This window comes from Anguilla anguilla, chromosome 4 (assembly GCF_013347855.1).
Source record: "Anguilla anguilla isolate fAngAng1 chromosome 4, fAngAng1.pri, whole genome shotgun sequence".
In the NCBI taxonomy this organism is placed as follows: domain Eukaryota; kingdom Metazoa; phylum Chordata; class Actinopteri; order Anguilliformes; family Anguillidae; genus Anguilla; species Anguilla anguilla.
The window spans coordinates 1,571,438-1,591,550 of record NC_049204.1 but is presented as its reverse complement, the minus strand read 5'-3'; the positions used below and the strand labels follow the sequence as shown (position 1 = coordinate 1,591,550).

General features: G+C 51.0%; 1 protein-coding gene across 8 annotated transcripts in view; it reads left to right on the top strand.

Moving 5' to 3' along the window:
- Positions 1-17,119, top strand: part of mcf2l2 (MCF.2 cell line derived transforming sequence-like 2) — a 96,870-nt gene extending 79,751 nt beyond the window's left edge. For 6 of the 8 annotated variants that reach the window (XM_035415741.1, XM_035415740.1, XM_035415745.1 and 3 more), the window contains 10 exons: positions 347-413; positions 1,379-1,476; positions 5,458-5,550; positions 7,452-7,535; positions 8,183-8,254; positions 9,489-9,608; positions 10,678-10,793; positions 11,694-11,809; positions 14,600-14,691; positions 15,476-17,119. In XM_035415741.1, coding sequence (XP_035271632.1) covers positions 347-413; positions 1,379-1,476; positions 5,458-5,550; positions 7,452-7,535; positions 8,183-8,254; positions 9,489-9,608; positions 10,678-10,793; positions 11,694-11,809; positions 14,600-14,691; positions 15,476-15,546 — 929 coding nt within the window. In that variant the 3' untranslated portion in view covers positions 15,547-17,119. The remainder of the gene's footprint in view (positions 1-346; positions 414-1,378; positions 1,477-5,457; positions 5,551-7,451; positions 7,536-8,182; positions 8,255-9,488; positions 9,609-10,677; positions 10,794-11,693; positions 11,810-14,599; positions 14,692-15,475) is intronic. The other 2 variants (XM_035415746.1, XM_035415747.1) reach the window with 2 other exon arrangements.
- Positions 17,120-20,113: the final 2,994 nt, after the last annotated feature.

Sequence of the window (20,113 nt, the reverse complement as noted above, 5' to 3'; positions counted from 1 at the left end):
CTGCAGTCTGTGATTTCAGTTTGATAAATATTTCAGATGAACTCATAATCCAAACAGGCCACACATCCCCTTCTTATCCCCCGAGTCACTTCTTACATTTTAGCCTCAGACACACACACACACACACACAGACACTCACTCTCTCTCTCTCTCTCTCACACACACACACAGACACTCACTCTCTCTCTCTCTCTCTCTCTCTCTCTCACACACACACACAGACACTCACTCTCTCTCTCTCTCTCACACGCACACACACACACACTGAAACATTTCCCTGATGTTTCTTGATGAAAAATCCATCCTCCTGACTTGTGTGTCTGTTTCTGTTCTGTTCTGCTAACAGAAGCCAGTCAGCTGCACCAGAGGATCACAGAGAACGTGTACCATGCCCCCATGAACATGTCCACCAGGTACCCTGCTCTCTCACTGACACACACACACACACTTACACACACATAGACACACACACTCACTCACTCACTCACTCACACACTCACACTCACACACACACTCACTCACTCACTCACTCACTCACACACACACACATAGACACACACACTCACTCACTCACACACTCACACACACACTCACTCACTCACTCACTCACTCACACACTTACACACACATAGACACACACATATACACACACACACACACACACACTCACTCACTCACTCACTCACACTCACACACTTACACACACATATACACACACACTCACTCACTCACTCACTCACTCACTTACACACACAGAGACACATACACACACTCACTCACTCACTCACTCACTCACACTCACTCACACACACACTCACTCACTCACTCACACACACACACACACACACACTCACTCACTCACTCACACACTTACACACAGACACACACATATACACACACACACACACACACACACACTCACTCACTCACTCACTCACTTACTCACACACACACACACACGCATTTTGAGTCCTCCATTACAGCAGGACATCAGGCTGAAAACCTGCCTGTTAAATCTGCACCTGAGTTCAGCAAACCTTTAAATCTAAAGCCTTTATTGTGGAGCGAATAATTACTCCTGCTTAAGCAGCTCTTAACACAACACCCTCAGATCCATCTGCTACTTAAAGCCCATCTCCCACAATCCCTCTCTTCACCTGCTGTGACACTCAGTGTTATGCTGTAGGTCTATGTAATATCTACTGATATCGGCTGAGACGCTCAGCTTTATGTTGTAGGTTTATGTAATGTCTACTGCTATTGGCTGAGACGCTCAGCTTTATGTTGTAGGTTTATGTAATGTCTACTGCTATTGGCTGAGATGCTGATAATGTTCTAGTGCCTCTTGTGTTCGTTACCTGAATCTTTTTACCATCAGAAGTGTGAGGAAGGCAGCCCTGAGGCAGTCCGATTCCTCCAGCCCTGAGCCCGGGTTCCGCAGGGGGAACCCCAGCCCCAACATCCGCCAGAAACGAGGTACCTTTGCGTTTCCAAGGCAACCCCTGCCCCAACACCCCACAGACACAGGGTAGTCTATAAGGCAATCTCTGCCCATCATTTGACCAAAATGAGGTGTGGCTCCCCTGCCAAAGGGCAAGACTCTTTCTCAACCTGCAAATCAGCCAACAGGGCAGATCTGTCCAATCAACCAGTCACATGATTGAAAGCGTGTGAGAGCGTTTTCCCTGTAAACATCACTCAGGGGTTGCTTAGCGACCAGGAGCACCTCAGGTAGGTCCTTAGTCCTCTGGATGACAGGGCATCCCTGGAGCTCATCAGGCAGCCCGCCACCAACTGCCACTGACCGCCACCAACTGCCATCAACTGCCACCGACCGCCACCAACTTCCGCCAACTGCCATCAACTGCCACCAACTGCCACCGACCATCACCAACTGCCACCGACCACCACAGACCGCCACCGACTGCCACCAACTGCCACCAACTGCCACCGACCGCCACCGACTGCCACCAACCGCCACCAACCGCCACCGACCGCCACCAACCACCACCGACCGCCACCAACCGCCACCAACTGCTCATACACTGCAAAAGAAAACAGTGCTAATATGTTTGATAAATCCTAAAGTTGCCTTATGTATGTAATATTAGCTTCCCTCTCCTTTCTGCGAGCTGAATCCAGTGGAAATGTGGGTTGTATTAAGACATAAAATTCAGTACATTTGCAATATCGCTTGTGTGGCAAACAGTTTGCAATGAGGTATAATGTCCCCTCAGGTAATAGAATCTAAACAGGCAGCCAGGATTGAAAATGGAAAGAAACATAATGGCGCCATTACCGGACCATTTTGGATTCCCGCTCGCGAAGTGTGGGGACCGTTTCCAAGTCGCGGTGCGCTGCACACAAACACCCCATGCGGTGATGCGGGCTGAACTGCGCCCCCTCCGTCAGGCACACCGCAGTCATGTGATCTACAGCATCAGTAACAAACGCGTGCGTTTCGCTTCCCTCTCTTCCCTGTGATGGCGCTCGGTTCAGTGAAATAATCAACTAAATCCAGTTTAAACGTGATGGCGTCGGTGTCCTACTTTGATTCCTAATTTGAATGATGTCAGTGAATTCCATCTGCTCCTCCAATCAGAGAGTGGGCTGGAAGCTGCTCCTCCAATCAGAGAGTGAGCTGGAGTCTGCTCCTCCAATCGGAGAGTGAGCTGGGGTCTGCTCCTCCAATCGGAGAGTGAGCTGGGGTCTGCTCCTCCAATCGGAGAGTGAGCTGGGGTCTGCTCCTCCAATCGGAGAGTGAGCTGGAGTCTGCTCCTCCAATCGGAGAGTGAGCTGGAGTCTGCTCCTCCAATCGGAGAGTGAGCTGGGGTCTGCTCCTCCAATCGGAGAGTGAGCTGGGGTCTGCTCCTCCAATCGGAGAGTGAGCTGGAGTCTGCTCCTCCAATCAGAGAGTGAGCTGGAGTCTGCTCCTCCAATCAGAGAGTGAGCTGGAAGGCAAATTGAGTTTAATAAGAGCAGTGGAATTCTGTGAGATTCATTCATACACTAACCGCTGGGGCCATGGCTGACCTCAGAGCAAGAAAAATTATCCGTGAAAGAATTATAAATCCAATTATGGATTATGAATACGGCGGGGATTATGAATATGCAGGGTAGCAACCTTAAAAACTAATTTAGTATGTATTTACATGAAAAAGTATCACAAAGCATGACGGTAAATTGTGTTTTGAAACGGAGTATTATGTGAAGTGTTGAGGTGTTCTGCGCTGAGGGGTTTGTGTCACGCCTCTTCGCCTTCGTTCTCACGGCGCGTTAAGGACCCGGCGGTCTGGAGGACGGCACTCTTTCGATGCGGCGCTTTCGGTATTATCCGCCCTCGAACACCGTTGGTCTTTAAGTGTCGTTCTGCTAAAAACGAGCAGCAACCAATCAGCTGGGAGGGTGACGAGCAGCGGTCCGGAGTCGGGGTGTGCCGCACGCACGGACTGAGCAGCGCCCACGTTGAGGTCGGAGCACGTCCTCTGTCCTCCTGACGGCGTTCCGGAGCACGTCCTCTGTCCTCCTCACGGCGTTCCGGAGCGTGTCCTCTGTCCTACCGACGGCGTTCCGGAGCGCGTCCTCTGTCCTCCTCACGGCGTTCCGGAGCGTGTCCTCTGTCCTACCGACGGCGTTCCGGAGCGTGTCCTCTGTCTTCCTGACGACGTTCCGGAACGTGTCCTCTGTCCTCCTGACGACGTTCCGGAGCGTGCCCTCTGTCCTCCTGACGGCGTTCCGGAGCGTGTCCTCTGTCCTCCCGACGGCGTTCCGGAGCGCGTCCTCTGTCCTCCTCACGGCGTTCCGGAGCGTGTCCTCTGTCCTACCGACGGCGTTCCGGAGCGCGGCTGGCCGTCCGAAGCCGCTCCGGCCAGCTGTTTTCGGCGCGGTCCGGGCGGCGGTGTTGGGAGCCGGTGCTCAGGCGGTCCGTTTGAAGCTCTGCCCGCTCTCGGCGAGCTCACATTCCCTCTCATACGCTGCCAAAAAGCACAGATTTGTTTACCCAGGAAAGCCCACTCAAAACGATCTGTCTGAAATTCAGGGACGGGGCCTGACGACTTTGACGTCTGTGTTTGGTCGGGCGTTTGCTGAAGGCGAAGGTCAGCGAGCCGAAGGCGTAGACAGCGCAAGACTGCGGCCTTATTAGAGTCCCCATTCACCTCAGCCGCCCACTTCCATCAGCCCGTGTAAAGGAAAGTTTTCATCAGTCTCTGTTATCCTTGCAACAGTCGGGTTGGAGCCCATGCAGTCTGTACGTTAGTTTCTTCTTTTGCAGCCATCGCTAAGTGATTTCCGGCAGGGATGAAAGTATAAATGAAAATGGCCGACAGCCTTGGTGGTATCTCCGTGTATTTGTGGTGGGTCGGGAAAGAGCCGAATTAAATTGTTAATGAAACTCTACCCTTAAGAGTGTCGTGCGCTTACTACCTAAAGTGGGAACAGTTGCCACGGCACCAGCGTTTGGTTTGTTTACACGGAACGGTCCAGCTAATTTTGGGTCATTTTAAACCACGTCTCTTGGTTGTCCAAAGGAAATTAGGAAAAAAAAAAAACGAAATCCCCGAGTCTCTCCCGTTTGCTATGGCTAACTGCCGCGCGTCGTTTCGGCGTTTTGGTCGCGGTTGATGCGGTTAGCGACGCGCAGTAACGTTCCCAGGGCGTGGGGACCCCCCTCCCGTGTGGAGAAGTTAGAGAAGAGCAAAGAACTGATTAAAAACCATCTGGCTACAGATGTGTTTTACAGGAGATCCGGGGAAAAATTAAGACTTGATGTATCGATCGACTGCTTGCTTTAGTGGATGAAAGAATAATGATAAATCTGAACCCCCATACATATCTGTGAGCAGATTATTGTATTTGTATTCATTTTTACAGTGCAGTCCAGCTTCATCTCCGGTGTTTCTGTCAGTTCCTGAGCTGTACATGTTTGAAACTTTATTTCTTTCATGGCCGTAAATGTGGACATTTCCTCAAGCAAAATGGCCATTTGTTGGGTGGCCATTTTGCTTGAGGAGAGGAAGGAGCTCCATGGCTTTATTGAAGAAGGAATTTGGCAGATAATACATGGGAGTGTAGCATAGTGGTTTGGAAACCGGCCTAGTAGCTCAGGGGTTGCAGGGTTGAATCCCAGATATGTGGTGGTTTAAGGTATGTGTGTGTGTGTGTGTGTGTGTGTGCACATACCATGCTCTGTAGTACTCCTGCTTTGCTCTTCCAGCTGTTACCTCTTCCTCTCTTTCTCCCTCTCTCTCTCTCTCCCTCTCTCTTCCTCTCTCTCTCTCCCTCCCTCCCTCTCCCTCTATCTCTCTCCCTCCCTCCCTCCCTCTCTCTCTCTCTCTCCCTCCCTCCCTCCCTCTCTCTCTTCCTCTCTCTCCCTCCCTCCCTCTCTCTCGCTCTCTCTCTCTCTCTCTCCCTCCCTCCCTCCCTCCCTCTCTCTCTCTCTCCCTCTCTCTTCCTCAGCCGACCCGGTCGCTGGTGCTAATGACCGTGCCGCTCTGGCTAAAAAGCGTTTCACGCTGCAGGGTCTGGCCAACCGCCGGTCTCTCCCCTCAGGTAACGCCCTCCTCCGCCCTGTGATGTCATCGTCTTTCAAACCGCTTCTCGTCCCTCCCTGCCGTTCTGCTGCTACACCCCCGCCCCCCCCACACCACCCCCCCACCCCATCCCCCGAGCGTCAGTTTCATGTCAGACGCAGTCCCACTCCTTCCCTAGGGTCTGCTGTGCTCCGGTTATTTACACCCTATCAGATAAAAGCGTGAAAACCTGGAGCTCAGCTGGCTGCTGTGCAGCGCTAACCGCTAGCAGGAGAGCTGGTAATCCGTGATTGGCTGGGATAAAGCAGGAAGCCCTGAGTCCCTGATATAGTGCCATACAGTGAAGTTCTAATGTAACCATCTCACTGTTGGCGTTTTTATAATGGTATCATAAAGATGGCTCAGCATTGGATGCTGGGCTACCCAGATAGAACTGAGTATAGATCTCTTAGTAGCTTCACAAACCTTTGTGAGATGGACAAGTCTTTTTATAGTTAATCTCAGAATTACGCTTCTGTGTTGGCGTAGCAACAGTTCTTTTAACTTTACAGAATGCTAGCGCCGTTACAAAGCCGTATCGAATGTCAGGATAGGAACGTACCGTTAAAGTACCGGCTAACAAGGGAAATGGATTTTCCATTTGTATACCAGACTGTTCGTTGCTTTGATGCACTGCGCGCCTTTTCAGTTTTGAGCTGTGCTTTTTTCTTCTTCTTTAAAAACGGAACGCGGTTCTCGTACGCGAGCCGTAAGTATTAGTATGCTCTGTGCGCTGCGCAGACTGTCGATAACTGCGCAGAGGTGAGTCGGTTTGTTATGGAGGAAAGATTGCTGAGCAGCCAGATAAATGGAAGCATTAGGGCCGTGTTCTGGTGCTTATTGGCCCACTGATGCAAATGCGGGCTGTGAACTTTAGTTGTCAATAAATTTCATCTTGTTAGCATATCCAGCATCGATTTTTCATCCGCGCCCGAAAAGAAGCCCTTTGCCGCGTGAGAACTCCGCGATTCCTCTTCATCAGCACGCCCTTCATCTTCATCACCCTGCCCTTCCTCCTCATCAGGCTCCTTGTGCTTCTTATTTTACTCCCTTATCTTACGTTTCGCCCCCTTTCCCCAAATCAACTGTCCGACCGTTTGAGCAAACTGAGGTCATTAATGCTCGTTACCGTCTGGCTCTCTCCGTGCGGAGGATCAGCAGCTTAGAGTTAGAATGGGGTAAACATTTTGATGCAGATCACTGGATCCTCCCAGAGAAAGTCTGCTGCCAGTAATTTAGAAGCCTGTCGCTCTGTGTCTGGTGTTCTGTGTCTGGCCCTCTGGCGTTCTGTGTCTGGCGCTCTGTGTCTGTCGTTCTGTGTCTGGCGCTCTGTGTCTGTCGTTCTGTGTCTGGCGCTCTGTGTCTGGCGCTCTGGTGTTCTGTGTCTGGCACTCTGTGTCTGTCGTTCTGTGTCTGGTGTTCTGGCGCTCTGTGTCTGTCGTTCTGTGTCTGGCGCTCTGTGTCTGGTGCTCTGTGTCTGGCGCTCTGTGTCTGGTGTTCTGTGTCTGGCGCTCTGTGTCTGTCGTTCTGTGTCTGTCATTCTGTGTCTGGCGCTCTGTGTCTGTCGTTCTGTGTCTGGCGCTCTGTGTCTGTCGTTCTGTGTCTGTCGTTCTGTGTCTGGCGCTCTGTGTCTGGCGTTCTGTGTCTGGCGCTCTGTGTCTGTCGTTCTGTGTCTGGCGCTCTGGCGTTCTGTGTCTGTCGTTCTGTGTCTGGCGCTCTGTGTCTGGTGTTCTGTGTCTGGCGCTCTGGTGTTCTGTGTCTGGCGCTCTGGTGTTCTGTGTCTGGCGCTCTGGTGTTCTGTGTCTGTCGTTCTGTGTCTGGCGCTCTGGCGCTGTGCGGTTTTGGCGCGGGGCTAATCGCTAACGCTGCCTCTTCCTTCAGCGGCTCCGCCTAAGGAGACTGATGTCCCCCGCCGCTTCTCTTTAACCTCCTCTATCACCGCCGCGGCCGCCACACGCACAAAAGGTAGCTGATTGCCCCCCCCCCCCACCCCCCCGTCCCCCTCCCCATCCCCCCTCCTCTGCTCTTACACACTCTTTTAGCTGCCTGGAGCAGGAACAGACCAGTTCGTTAGAGAGCCTTTGTGGAGAGTCAGCTGAAATAATGAAACCTGGAAAGAGAGAACCCTAACCCCCCCCCCCCCCCCCCACTCGTCCTGCCCCCCCCCCCCTTCCCGTCTCAGTCATACAGGTTTTAAAGGCTTTATGAAATTCATGAAATGCATAAAAAAAACATAAATTTGATGTGCACAGAAAGGGATGGAGTGGAAGAATAGGGAGAAACGGGGGGCTCTGTTGAATATGAAATAAGTTCATTGGTAATAATGTGATGTTTTTTGATAAGCTGACATTTGGAACGGAGGCTGACTTTCACCGCAGAATCGCAAAAGGCTGTTATTGTTGGAATTCAGATTAGAATTTCAGCCCTCTCAAAGGGGTGTGGGGGAGGGGGGGTACTTCTCTCCAATCAAATCAAATCAAATCAAATTTCACAATCTTGCAGGTGATGCTAGAGAAGCATTAGTTTGAACAGAATGTTTTTCAGCCAAGAGAGGATGTTTCATTTATTAGTTAATGTGTTTTTAACGGCGTGTTACCCTGTGCACTGTACAGGTCCTCTATCTGGTCACCTTAAAGCCAAAAGACAGGAAATTAAGAGTGACCCCACTCCACTGGGGTATGAAGGTATCCCACGATGCACCGGGGCTCTGCATGGGGAATGCTGACTTTATAGACGCAGTGTGTTTTGGTGTGACGTGTGTGTGCCTCTCCCCTCTGATGTTTATGGTATTTTATTTGCATGGCATGCTGTAATGCAAATGGGGAAGGAGTGTTTCTGGTGTTGGAAATGACTCTGATATGAACGGGATAATTGGAATAATATTTTTCGGTTATTTTCTGTGGACGCTTTTTGTTGCATGACGTACTGCATCACGCATGTCGTGTGTCGTGGACGCTTTGTGTTTGGAGTTTTGGTGAAATTATGATTTCGCTTTTGGTGCATGTGTACGTTGTGACCGCGGTACGTTGTGGCTGCAGTAATGTACGTTGTGACTGCAGTAATGTACGTTGTGGCTGCAGTAATGTACGTTGTGGCTGCAGTAATGTACGTTGTGACTGCAGTAATGTACGTTGTGACTGCAGTGATGTACGTTGTGACTGCAGTACGTTGTGTCTGCAGTAATGTACGTTGTGGCTGCAGTAACGTACGTTGTGACTGCAGTGATGTACGTTGTGACTGCAGTAACGTACGTTGTGACTGCAGTAATGTACGTTGTGACTGCAGTAACGTACGTTGTGGCTGCAGTAACGTACGTTGTGGCTGCAGTGATGTACGTTGTGGCTGCAGTAATGTACGTTGTGGCTGCAGTAATGTACGTTGTGACTGCAGTGATGTACGTTGTGGCTGCAGTAATGTACGTTGTGACTGCAGTGATGTACGTTGTGACCGCGGTAATGTACGTTGTGACTGCAGTAATGTACATTGTGGCTGCAGTAACGTACGTTGTGACTGCAGTAATGTACATTGTGGCTGCAGTAATGTACGTTGTGACCGCAGTAATGTACGTTGTGACTGCAGTAATGTACATTGTGGCTGCAGTAACGTACGTTGTGACTGCAGTAATGTACGTTGTGACTGCAGTAATGTACGTTGTGACTGCAGTAATGTACGTTGTGGCTGCAGTGATGTACGTTGTGACTGCAGTACGTTGTGGCTGCAGTGATGTACATTGTGGCTGCAGTAACGTACGTTGTGACTGCAGTAATGTACGTTGTGACTGCAGTAATGTACGTTGTGACTGCAGTAATGTACGTTGTGGCTGCAGTGATGTACGTTGTGACTGCAGTACGTTGTGGCTGCAGTGATGTTGAAAGCACTGTGAAATTCAGTAAACGGGTTTGTGTTCCACTGGCGCAGATACGTTGCATCACGCGATCCAAGCTCAGCGCAAGCGTAACAGCACTTCAGGTACGAGCGCTGCCGTGCCTCGATCTGCCTCACAGAGCGCTGCCGTGCCCCGATCTGCCTCACAGACAGGTAAATCACAGGAGACTCTGTCCGGGATTCCATCACCAGCATCGCCGCCTCCTCGTCACAGTCCTTTTTATTTCATTTTTTTATTTTTGGTCATGTAACCGTTCTTTTTCCTGTGGTCTTTGGTGTCTCTTTTGTTTCTGCATTTACTTTTATAGGCTGCATTTATTCATTTTTGAAGTGGCATTTAAACCATAAAATCAGCTTCTCCCTCGTGCCTGTCTGTGTTTTGGGGTACCCCCATGCGTACCCCCGTGCGTACCGTGCTTTGTGGGCCGAGCCTCATGATTGCTTCCTTCACAGGGTGCACTGTGTGTGATTTGTGTAGAGTGTGTGCTTGTTTCACGCCGTGTGATATTTGTTGTGTAGATAGTGTGTGTGTGATATTTTTGTTATGTAGACAGTGTGTGCTTGTTGAACGCTATGTGATATTTGTTGTGTTAGTGTGTGTTTGGTGAAAGCTGTGTGATATTTGTTGTGTAGACTGTGTGCTTGTTGAACGCTGTGTAATTTGTTGTGTAGACAGGGTGTGTTGACATTTGTTGTGTAGACAGTGTGTGTTGATGCTTGTTGTGTGCTGTGTAGACAGTGTGTGTTGATATTTGTTGTGTAGTAGACAGTGTGTGTTGATATTTGTTGTGTAGTAGACAGTGTGTGTTGATATTTGTTGTGTAGTAGGCAGTGTGTGTTGATGCTTGTTGTGTAGATGGCGTTGTGTGTTGTGTAGACAGTGTGTGTTGATATTTGTTGTGTAGTAGACAGTGTGTGTTGATGCTTGTTGTGTAGACAGCGTTATGTGTTGTGTAGACAGGGTGTGTTGATATTTGTTGTGTAGTAGACAGTGTGTGTTGATATTTGTTGTGTAGTAGACAGTGTGTGTTGATGCTTGTTGTGTAGTAGACAGTGTGTGTTGATGCTTGTTGTGTAGACGGCGTTATGTGTTGTGTAGACAGCGTTGTGTTGATGTGTGTTGATGTGTGTTGTTGTGTGTAGATGTGTGTTGTGTAGTAGACTGTGTGTGTTGTGTAGACAGCGTTGTGTTGATGTGTGTTGTTGTGTGTTGCTGTTCCAGGCTGGCCGCAGAGACGTCTCCCTTCCATGGATAACGAGGATTTTGAGACCATCCCTTCCAGCGCCGAGGAGCTCTCCAACTCCTCCGACGCAGAGGACGAGTGCGGCAGCAAAAACGTACGTAAAACAGACGGGTAACCCCACCTGACCCCTGCCCCTTAAACCTGACCCGACAGGTAAACCCACCTGACCCCTGCCCCTCACACACGACCCGACAGGTAACCCCACCTGACCCCTGCCCCTCACACACGACCCGACAGGTAAACTCACCTGACCCCTGCCCCTTACACACTACCCGACAGGTAACCCCACCTGACCCCTGCCCATTACACACGACCCGACAGGTAACCCCACCTGACCCCTGCCCCTCACACACGACCCGACAGGTAAACTCACCTGACCCCTGCCCCTTACACACTACCCGACAGGTAACCCCACCTGACCCCTGCCCCTCACACACGACCCGACAGGTAACCTCACGTGACCCCTGCCCCTCACACACGACCCGACAGGTAACCCCACCTGACCCCTGCCCCTTACACACGACCTGACAGGTAAACTCACCTGACCCCTGCCCCTTACACACAACCCGACAGGTAAACCCACCTGACCCCTGCCCCTTACACATGACCCTACAGGTAAACTCACCTGAACCCTGCCCCTCACACACGACCCAACAGGTAACCCCACCTGACCCCTGCCCCTTACACACGACCCGACAGGTAACCCCACCTGACCCCTGCCCCTTAAACATGACCTGACAGGTAAATCACCCCCACACACGCGCTGCAGACCCCGCCCCCTTTCCACCCTTTCCTTTCTCTGCTTGAACATTCACTTCCTGCCACTTCCTCTTCCTGTTCTGCTTCTCACCACTTCCTCTTCCTGTTCTGCTTCCTCTTACTTCCTCTTCCTGTTCTGCTTTTTTCCCATTTCCCCTTTCTGTTCCGCTTCGTGTCATTTCCTTTTCCTGTTGCGTTTCCTGCCATTTCCTCTTCCTGTTCCGCTTCCTGTTAGGGAGAGCCCGACCCGTTCCGGGTCCAGCTGACGTACGAGGCGAAGACGTCCCAGGACCTGTCTCTGGAGTCGGGAGACTTGGTGCAGTTCCTGGAGGAAGCGGAAAACGGACAGTGGTGAGTGACAGCTGGCCCCCTTAGCTCCGCCTCTCTGACAGGGAGGGCCGCCCCCTTAGCTCCACCCCACTGACAGGGAGGGCCAGGCCCCCTTAGCTCCACCCCACTGACAGGGAGGGCTGGCCCCCTTAGCTCCGCCCCACTGACAGGTAGGGCTGCCCCCTTAGCTCCACCCCACTGACAGGGAGGGCCAGGCCCCCTTCGCTCCACTCCACTGACAGGGAGGGCCAGGCCCCCTTCGCTCCACTCCACTGTCTTTTTCACAGGAAGTTGAATCTCATTTTCTCGCCTCAATCACTGAAACACGGATATTTTCCGTGAGGGGAGGGTGCCGGGTCATCTCAGGCTTCACTGTCACTCTACCTGACCTGTGCCCCCCCCCCCCCACCCTCAGCCCCCCCCATCGTCATGCCGATATGCACCTCAGCATTTCTCTTAGTCAGGAGCCAATGAAAAACGATTACCCACCTACCGTACATATAACCAGGGCGCGCACCTTGCCTGTGTTTTATAAGGTGCTTTTTATCTGTAATGCGCTGCAGTTCGGAGTCGGCCTTATAGACCGTGCGGGATGTTTAACGGGCTTGTCGAGTGGACGTGTTTCATTCTGGCAGAGCAAACGCAAAGTTTACATGAATAATAGATTTAATATTCAGAGCATTCCTCTCTATGGAGATCTATGGTTCGCCACAAATAGAAACAGCCTCCAGAATCCGGCTCAAATGGCATTGGGCGAGCGTCTGTGCCAGTGTCACAGCGGGCTTTGCGGTGTTTTGGGGGTGACTAATACCCCGCTCCTTTAATGCCGCTCTTTGGAATGCTGAGGAGAGATGGCTGTTTCGTCAGCTGATTCATATTTCATATTTCATCTCCATTTCGCATCGTTTCCATCTCAGCTTTGAGCATTTAAAACGCTCATGATCTTGCTCGTCCGCTCGTCTCTGCTTTAAAGATGCAGGTCATTTTTTCCCCTTTTCTTCCCTGTAATTTTAAATCGGCAGCAGCCCAGCTCAGCCTGGCCTGGTGCTCCTGCAGTTTTCAGATTTTGGCACCCACACCGCCCTGTCTCTGATGGGACGAGTGACTCCCCAGGGTCCCGCACTCCCCTACACCTGTCTGCCAGGGAGTGTGTGTTCCGCGCTCTCCTACACCTGTCTGCCAGGGAGTGTGTGTTCCGCGCTCTCCTACACCTGTCTGCCAGCGAGTGTGTGTCCCGCGCTCTCCTACACCTGTCTGGCAGCGAGTGTGTGTTCCGCGCTCTCCTACACCTGTCTGGCAGCGAGTGTGTCCCGCGCTCTCCTACACCTGTCTGGCAGCGAGTGTGTGTCCCGCGCTCTCCTACACCTGTCTGGCAGCGTGAGCGGCTGCAGCTCCGTCTCTGCGCCGGCTGTTAGCAGCTTGTTTCTGTCAGAAATGAGGACAGTGCGCCTGTTAAATCCTGTTATTACACGCGCCTGACAACCGCGCTCCCGCACACGCTCAGTACGCGCTCTCGCACACGCTCAGTACGCGCTCCCGCACGCGCTCAGTACACGCTTCCGCACGTGCTCAGTACGCGCTCCTGCACACGCTCATTACGCGCTCCCGCACACGCTCAGTACGCACTCCCGCACACGCTCAGTACGCACATGCTCAGTACGCGCTCCCGCACATGCTCAGTACGCGCTCCCGCACGCGCTCAGTACGCGTTCCCGCACGCGCTCCCGCACATGCTCAGTACACGCTCCCGCACGCGCTCAGTACACGCTTCCGCACGTGCTCAGTACGCACTCCCACACGCGCTCCCGCACATGCTCAGTACACGCTCCCGCACGCGCTCAGTACACGCTCCCGCACGCGCTCAGTACACGCTCCCGCACGTGCTCAGTACACGCTCCCGCACGCGCTCAGTACACGCTCCCGCACGCGCTCAGTACGCGCTGTGAGACAGCTGGGAGATTATGCACATCCACGCAGCCCAGGCTTCACACACAAACCGCTGACAGATTTTTGCTTAACCGGCACGTCCGATGATAGCGCTGTCAAAGGAAGCAAAAAAACAAAACAGAAAAACAGCAGTGAGAGCGCCAGAAATGGAAGGGTTTTGATCGGCCATCTTTGCTCTTCTCCCTCAGCTGCGGCCCAGCAGCTCACAGGCAGGAGTACAGAACAACAGACCCAAGACTGAATATGATGGAGCGCAATTTAATGTTTAGCACAAAGATCAGGTTCAATATTTCAGCCTTACCAGCAGTCCCAAGCAAGCCCCACCTCCCAAACCTCATGTGACTGAGCATGAAGGACATGTGTGTGTGCGAGTCTGTGCCTGTGTGTGTGTGCGTGTGTGTGTGTGCGTGTGCGTGTGCGAGTCTGTGCGTGTGTGTGTGTGTGTGCGTGTGCGAGTCTATGCATGTGTGTGTGTGCGCGCGCGTGTGTGTGTGTGCGTGTGCGAGTCTGTGCCTGTGTGTGTGTGCGTATGTGTGCGTGTGTGTGTGTGCGTGTGCGTGCGCGCGCGTGTGTGTGTGTGCGTGTACGAGTCTGTGCGTGTGCGTGTGTGTGTGTGTGTGCGTGCGTGTGCGTGCGCGCGTGCGCGCGTGCGTGCGTGTGTGTCTGTGTCTGTGTGTGTGAGTGTGTGTGTGTGCGTGCGTGTGTGTGTGAGTGTGTGCGTGTGTGTGTGAGTGTGTGTGAGTGTGAGTGTGTGAGTGTGTGTGTGAGTGTGTGTGTGTGTGTGTGTGTGTTTGTGTGAGTGTGTGTGCGTGTGTGTGTGTGATTTCAGCCCCAGATTGAAGGCCACTCTCTTTCGTGTTTTAGGCTAGTGAGGAATGTTATTACTCAGAAGACAGGGCTGATCCCACCCAGAATTCTGCAGCCGACAGGAGGAGCTCAGATTTACCGGAACACCGGTACTTTCCTGCTAACACACCCACTGCACCGGGGCTGCTAACCACGCTCAACCCCCCCACGCCGCAGTAGAATGGGGGGGTCGTAGGGGAGGGGGAGCTGGGGGGAATAATCTTCTGGCTTTAAGATGGACAAATAGAGCATGAATTCTCTGCCGCATGTTCTCTCTCTCCGCTGACCCCACCCCCCCTTTGCTCTGCTCACGGCCACTGCCCCCCCTGAAACCCGCCCCCCCCGCTCATGTCTGCTGCCCCCCCCCCCCACGCCGCTGAGCTCACGGCTTTGCTTTGCTGATGGCTTGGACTTCTGCCCTTTTCATAACAAGTGTCTGTTTTTTATGGCGCGGGTTAAGAGGATGTCCAGTGTTCATTACTCCCTTCAGCAGTTTTACTGCATCACGCCTGGGGGGGGCAGGCTGAACCTTTATGACTGCCTCATATATACAGTACGTATATATTCATATATTTATATATATATATATGTGAGCCTTTTTTAGAAGAGGCAGGCCTTCATCACTGCAGTTCACTCATTCATTTAATTTTCATCTTTATTAATTTTTTGCATCATCACATCATGTCACATTCCTTACTCACAAATTTATTGATTTAATGATTTTTTTGGATCAGTGGATGGTTTATTCCCTCCCCCAGGTCATGTGACAGTAGCCAGGCTGGAAGTGGTTGTTGCTGGAGTCACCTCCCGTTCCCTGCTCCTGCCCCCGTTGCCTGTCACTCAAACAGAGACACTGAAGCCCCGCCCCCCCTGTGCTGTTCCTTTCTTTTGCAGATATCTTCAGCGACATGTGCACCGCTGCTTTCACAGACACGGAGGAGCAGGAGGCGGAGTCTGTGGCTTAGGCCACAGGAAGTGGATTAGCCTATACAACCCAACAGGCTGGTGGAACCCAACAGGCTTATGAAACCCAGCATAGCCCTGTAACCCAACAGGCTTAAGGAACCCAACAGGGTTATGAAAACCAGCATGGCCCTGTAACCCAACAAGCTTAAGGAACCCAACAGGGTTATGAAAACCAGCATGGCCCTGTAACCCAACAAGCTTGTGGAACCCAACAGAGTTATGAAACCCAGCATGGCCCTGTAACCCAACAAGCTTAAGGAACCCTATAGGATTATGGGACCTAACTTGCTAATGAAACCCAGTACCCATCCCTGCCCCCCCCCCCCCACCTGCAGGTTTTGGGCTTGTGTATGTACTATTTGTTGATGGAAAAAGCAACATGCCCCCATCTTCCAGGGAGGGCCCCCCTGTCTAGCTGCTGCACGCCCCCAGACTGTAAATCGCTCTGTCCCGGGACTGCTGTGGGGTTCTCCTGGGTTCCACCCTCTGCTCAGCCTCTCTAGAGAAACACGAGCCTCGGTCCTGTACATCAGATTGCCTCACACTGCAGCACCTGCAGCCGTCAGGTACTAAACACACACACACACACGCAATCACACACACACATATCCACACACATGAATATACACATACACACACACACACACACACTCAGCCGCCATGTCCTCTGTGGATCTCCGATCAGGGGGCTGGACCTGTGCTTCCTACGTTCCCCAGCAATGCTGCTGTGCCTTTGTCATGCAATACCGATACCTTCCTCCGGGGGGCAGCACAGAGCCATCGCTCAGAAAGAGCAGGACCAAGCCATGGGGAGACTGGAGCACTGAGGCCTGGGGTGAGGACTGCTGGTCAATGGGGCGACGGCCGGTTTGGAGACAGACTCTGTTGTGTTTTCATCTCCATTCGCTGCTGTCAGTCAGGCCCAGAACTGTACTGTTGGACTTCTATGCCAGTAGATGGGACACATTTTTAAAATTCTGCTTATTTGTTAAAACTTTTTTTTTTTTTTTTTTTAACATTGGACCCAGTATGTTTTTGGATTGTTGATGACACAGCAGAAAACAAATACACCATCATTTCAAAAAAAAAAAAAAAGCTTGTTAAAAATAAAAACATCTGGTTCAATAATTTTTATACTTCTGAGACAGAGAACTTTGGGGGGGGCGGGACTGAAGTAGATTGTTTTGTTTTTGCTTGGAAGAACAGCATTTGTATCAATTGACTGCAGGATGAAAAAGCTCATATCTGAATGTAATTCAAACATCTCTGTGTCATTTCCATCTCCAGTTCTGCTGTCTGATGTATTAAACTTAGAGTGGTTGTTCAGTTCAGCTGGTTTAAACTCATCGGCATTTTACTCCAGAGCGCCACCTTACTGTCATCCCCATTTTTAGCAGGACTGGGAATTTCCTCCTAGCAAGTGTTCCCCTTATTTATTTTAGTAACCGTCTACGGAAAAATATCATTATGGTAACATTGATATTTAAACAAGACATTTAAACAATGCAGTATAGCCAATGTGAGGTTTGGTGAATGTTTTAATACAAAAATTAAAAATATGTATTTCTTGTATGTTCTGTCTTTTTGCAATATTATGATTGGGTATTTATATATTTTTTTCCTCGAGCATGTCCTGACATCCACTTGGTTCACCTCAGTAATAGTCTGGCCATTAGAGGAAAAACATGCCCCTGGAATCTCTGATCTTTGTGTGCAGTAAATGACAGTTAATGTTAATTTAAAACCTGCCATTAAAACAGATCACAGCGCTCGAACCCCAGCGGAGGTAAAAGACGCTTTTTTTGGCTTTGATATTTCAGAGGGATGAATGTCATTTTCTCTCAGTCCAAACAGAATGTAAAAGCAGAAGTGAAATATTAGCCCCTTCATGTCTGGGGTGGCCATTTGCCATCTTTACAGGAACTGTATTTGTAAATGTCTGGGGGGGGGGGGGGTGGGGGGGGAGTGAGGGGGGGGGGGGGGGTCGAAGGCATTCTGTGAAAGTGAGACTGTTCAAACCCCATCCTGTCCTCCTGACCTTTAGGAATGTGTACTGAGGGGGTACTGGGCATGTCCTTTTCAGCCAGAGGTTCTTAAGCTCAGTCTGCTGATTTCCAGCCGTATGTAAATGTATTATGAATATTCTTGTTATTTAAAGAAGGAGGAAGGAAGAGACTGAAAGATCCGTGAGCTAAATCCCGAGCTTCTGAAGGCCAGTGTTGTTGGAGTGAAACGTGTAAATGAACCTTTCTGTACATTTTTATGCCCATGTAGAGAGAAATACAGCTGTTAAGCCAGGTGTTTCTGCGTGTGTGAGTGTCTGTTTAATGTGCTCCATGGCGTCTGAGGCACCGCAGTGTTCGGGCTCCCCGTTACCGCCCCAGGCGACCGACCGGCTTCCTCAGAGGAGAAGACGTTTAGCGTCCGGCGCACGCTCGGTCTGTGGCTGCGGCACACTGTGGATCTCCTTTCTTCCCCAGAGATGAAAAGGTGTGTGTGTGTGTGTGTGTGTGTCTGAGTGTATGTGTGTGTGAGTGCAATAGTCTGTGTATGTGTGTGTGCGTGCGTGTGAGTCTGTGTGTGTGTGTGAGTGCATGAGTCTGTATGTGTGTGTGCGTGTGAGTCTGTGTATGCGTGTGTGAGTCTGTGTGGTGCGTGTGTGAGTCTGTGGTGTGTGTGTGTGTGAGTCTGTGTGGTGTGTGTGTGTGAGAGTGTGTGTGTGTGTGTGAGTCTGTGTGGTGTGTGTGTGTGTGAGAGTGTGTGTGTGTGAGTGTGTGTGTGTGTGTGTGAGAGTGTGTGTGTGTGTGTGTGTGTGAGAGTGTGTGTGTGTGAGTCTGTGTGGTGTGTGTATGTATGTGTGTGTGTGCGCACATTGCAGGCTCTCCGGTGTGTGTGTCATTCTGAGACGCGATGCTCCTCATCGTGCTGTCTGAGCGGGGAGCTCTCCTGGCCTCATGGCGCCATGGTTACGGCCGCTGTGATCAATACCTCATTAGCCCCGCCCCCGGAATTTACACCTCAAAGCACTGCAGTCAGTCAGAAACATCCTGCTACAGTATCCGTCATCCAGCGGCACAGAAATGTACCTGCTTACCTCTGTGGAGCCCTCTCCCCCACACACTTTCACAATGAAAATACCTGCTCTGGGGAATGTTGATAACCGCTGGGGATTCTGCTCACCTGGTCGATGACGAGCTTAATGCAAAGCAATTGAGGACCCCGCAGGGTCACTGAAAGCGCGTTTAATACAGACGCGATCGCCCTCTTCTCCAGCGCGGTAGCTATGGGGAACATTCTCGTTGGCGGTTAAGGGGGGAATACTCCAGGCGGTTAGATTTAAATTGAGCCGTGCGCGGGATTATGTGGATCTGTGAGCAGGGGGTGCTCTAACTGAGAATTGCTCTGCAATTGCAAATTGGGCAGAGGGACAACTGCAGCACATCCGCTGAGTGTGTTTTCACGCTCAGAATCAAGCCAGCACACTTATGCTGCTTCTTAAACATAAAACCCTGCCAGTGGCCTGTTTGAGTGGAGAGCATATCTCCCTAAAATGATTGTGGGGTTGTTACAGCCTATCATTAAAAACACACACACACACACACACACACTTGCTGTCGATCATCCATAGAGGCGGCTGTGAGTGCAGTTTTGAGGACGCAGGGGCGGGTGGGGTGGGGTAAACGAGGTGAGAGAGAGTCTGGCTGGTTTTAAGTGCGGTTTGTGCTAGAGAGCGCCTTTTCAGGCTCGGGGGACGGCAGACGTTTGATGCTCTGGCACGGCGCGCGCAGTATGTGAGCGGAATACAGAGACCTGTGCACGAGCCGCTCACAACATGCGCGCTATCTTCCACGCGCTGCCAGGTCTGCAGAGGCCAAAGAGGCCCCCTGAGTCTGGTCGGGGATTCGTCGCCTGGATTTGCCCCTGCCAACGAGATTTGCGGAAATCACACAAGGGACGTTCTGTGGGCAGCACGGAATCGCTGTTTAATGGCAAAACAAATGGCAAGATTCGCTCTTTTCATATAGCCCGGAAAGGGACAATGGAGAAATTTGTACAAGGCAAGATATATTCTATTGCTGAAAAGCTGTCTGTGAAAGCCAGCTTCTATAAATTAAAACCGTTTTCAGTTGCAATGTAATATTGCACCGGTACTAGTTAGTCAGAATACATCTGTGATAATTTCACACTCACACTATGAGTGCACTGTGATCTCGAACTACAAAACTACGTCATCGGTGTGTGTTTCTCGACATGAGTTTTAATAATTGTTACTCGTTTCTCGTTTATATCTGTTAAAATTAATCTAGCAACATTTCCCAGCAACATCTTAGTATGGGCTGCCAAGTAACTAGAAAGTGACAGCTTTTGATTACCTGGAAATTGACAACCAACTGGAGATTTCAGCGTTGGCGTTTTCTAAACTCGTTATCTATGGCTAGTTGAAATTAATATTTACGTTACCACATCTAGATCCTTTGTAACTGAAAGTGTTGCGATGTAACTTTTTGACTAACGTTACTACACAGTCAGTAATCATTTCGAGATTAACCAGTAAAACGAAAAACA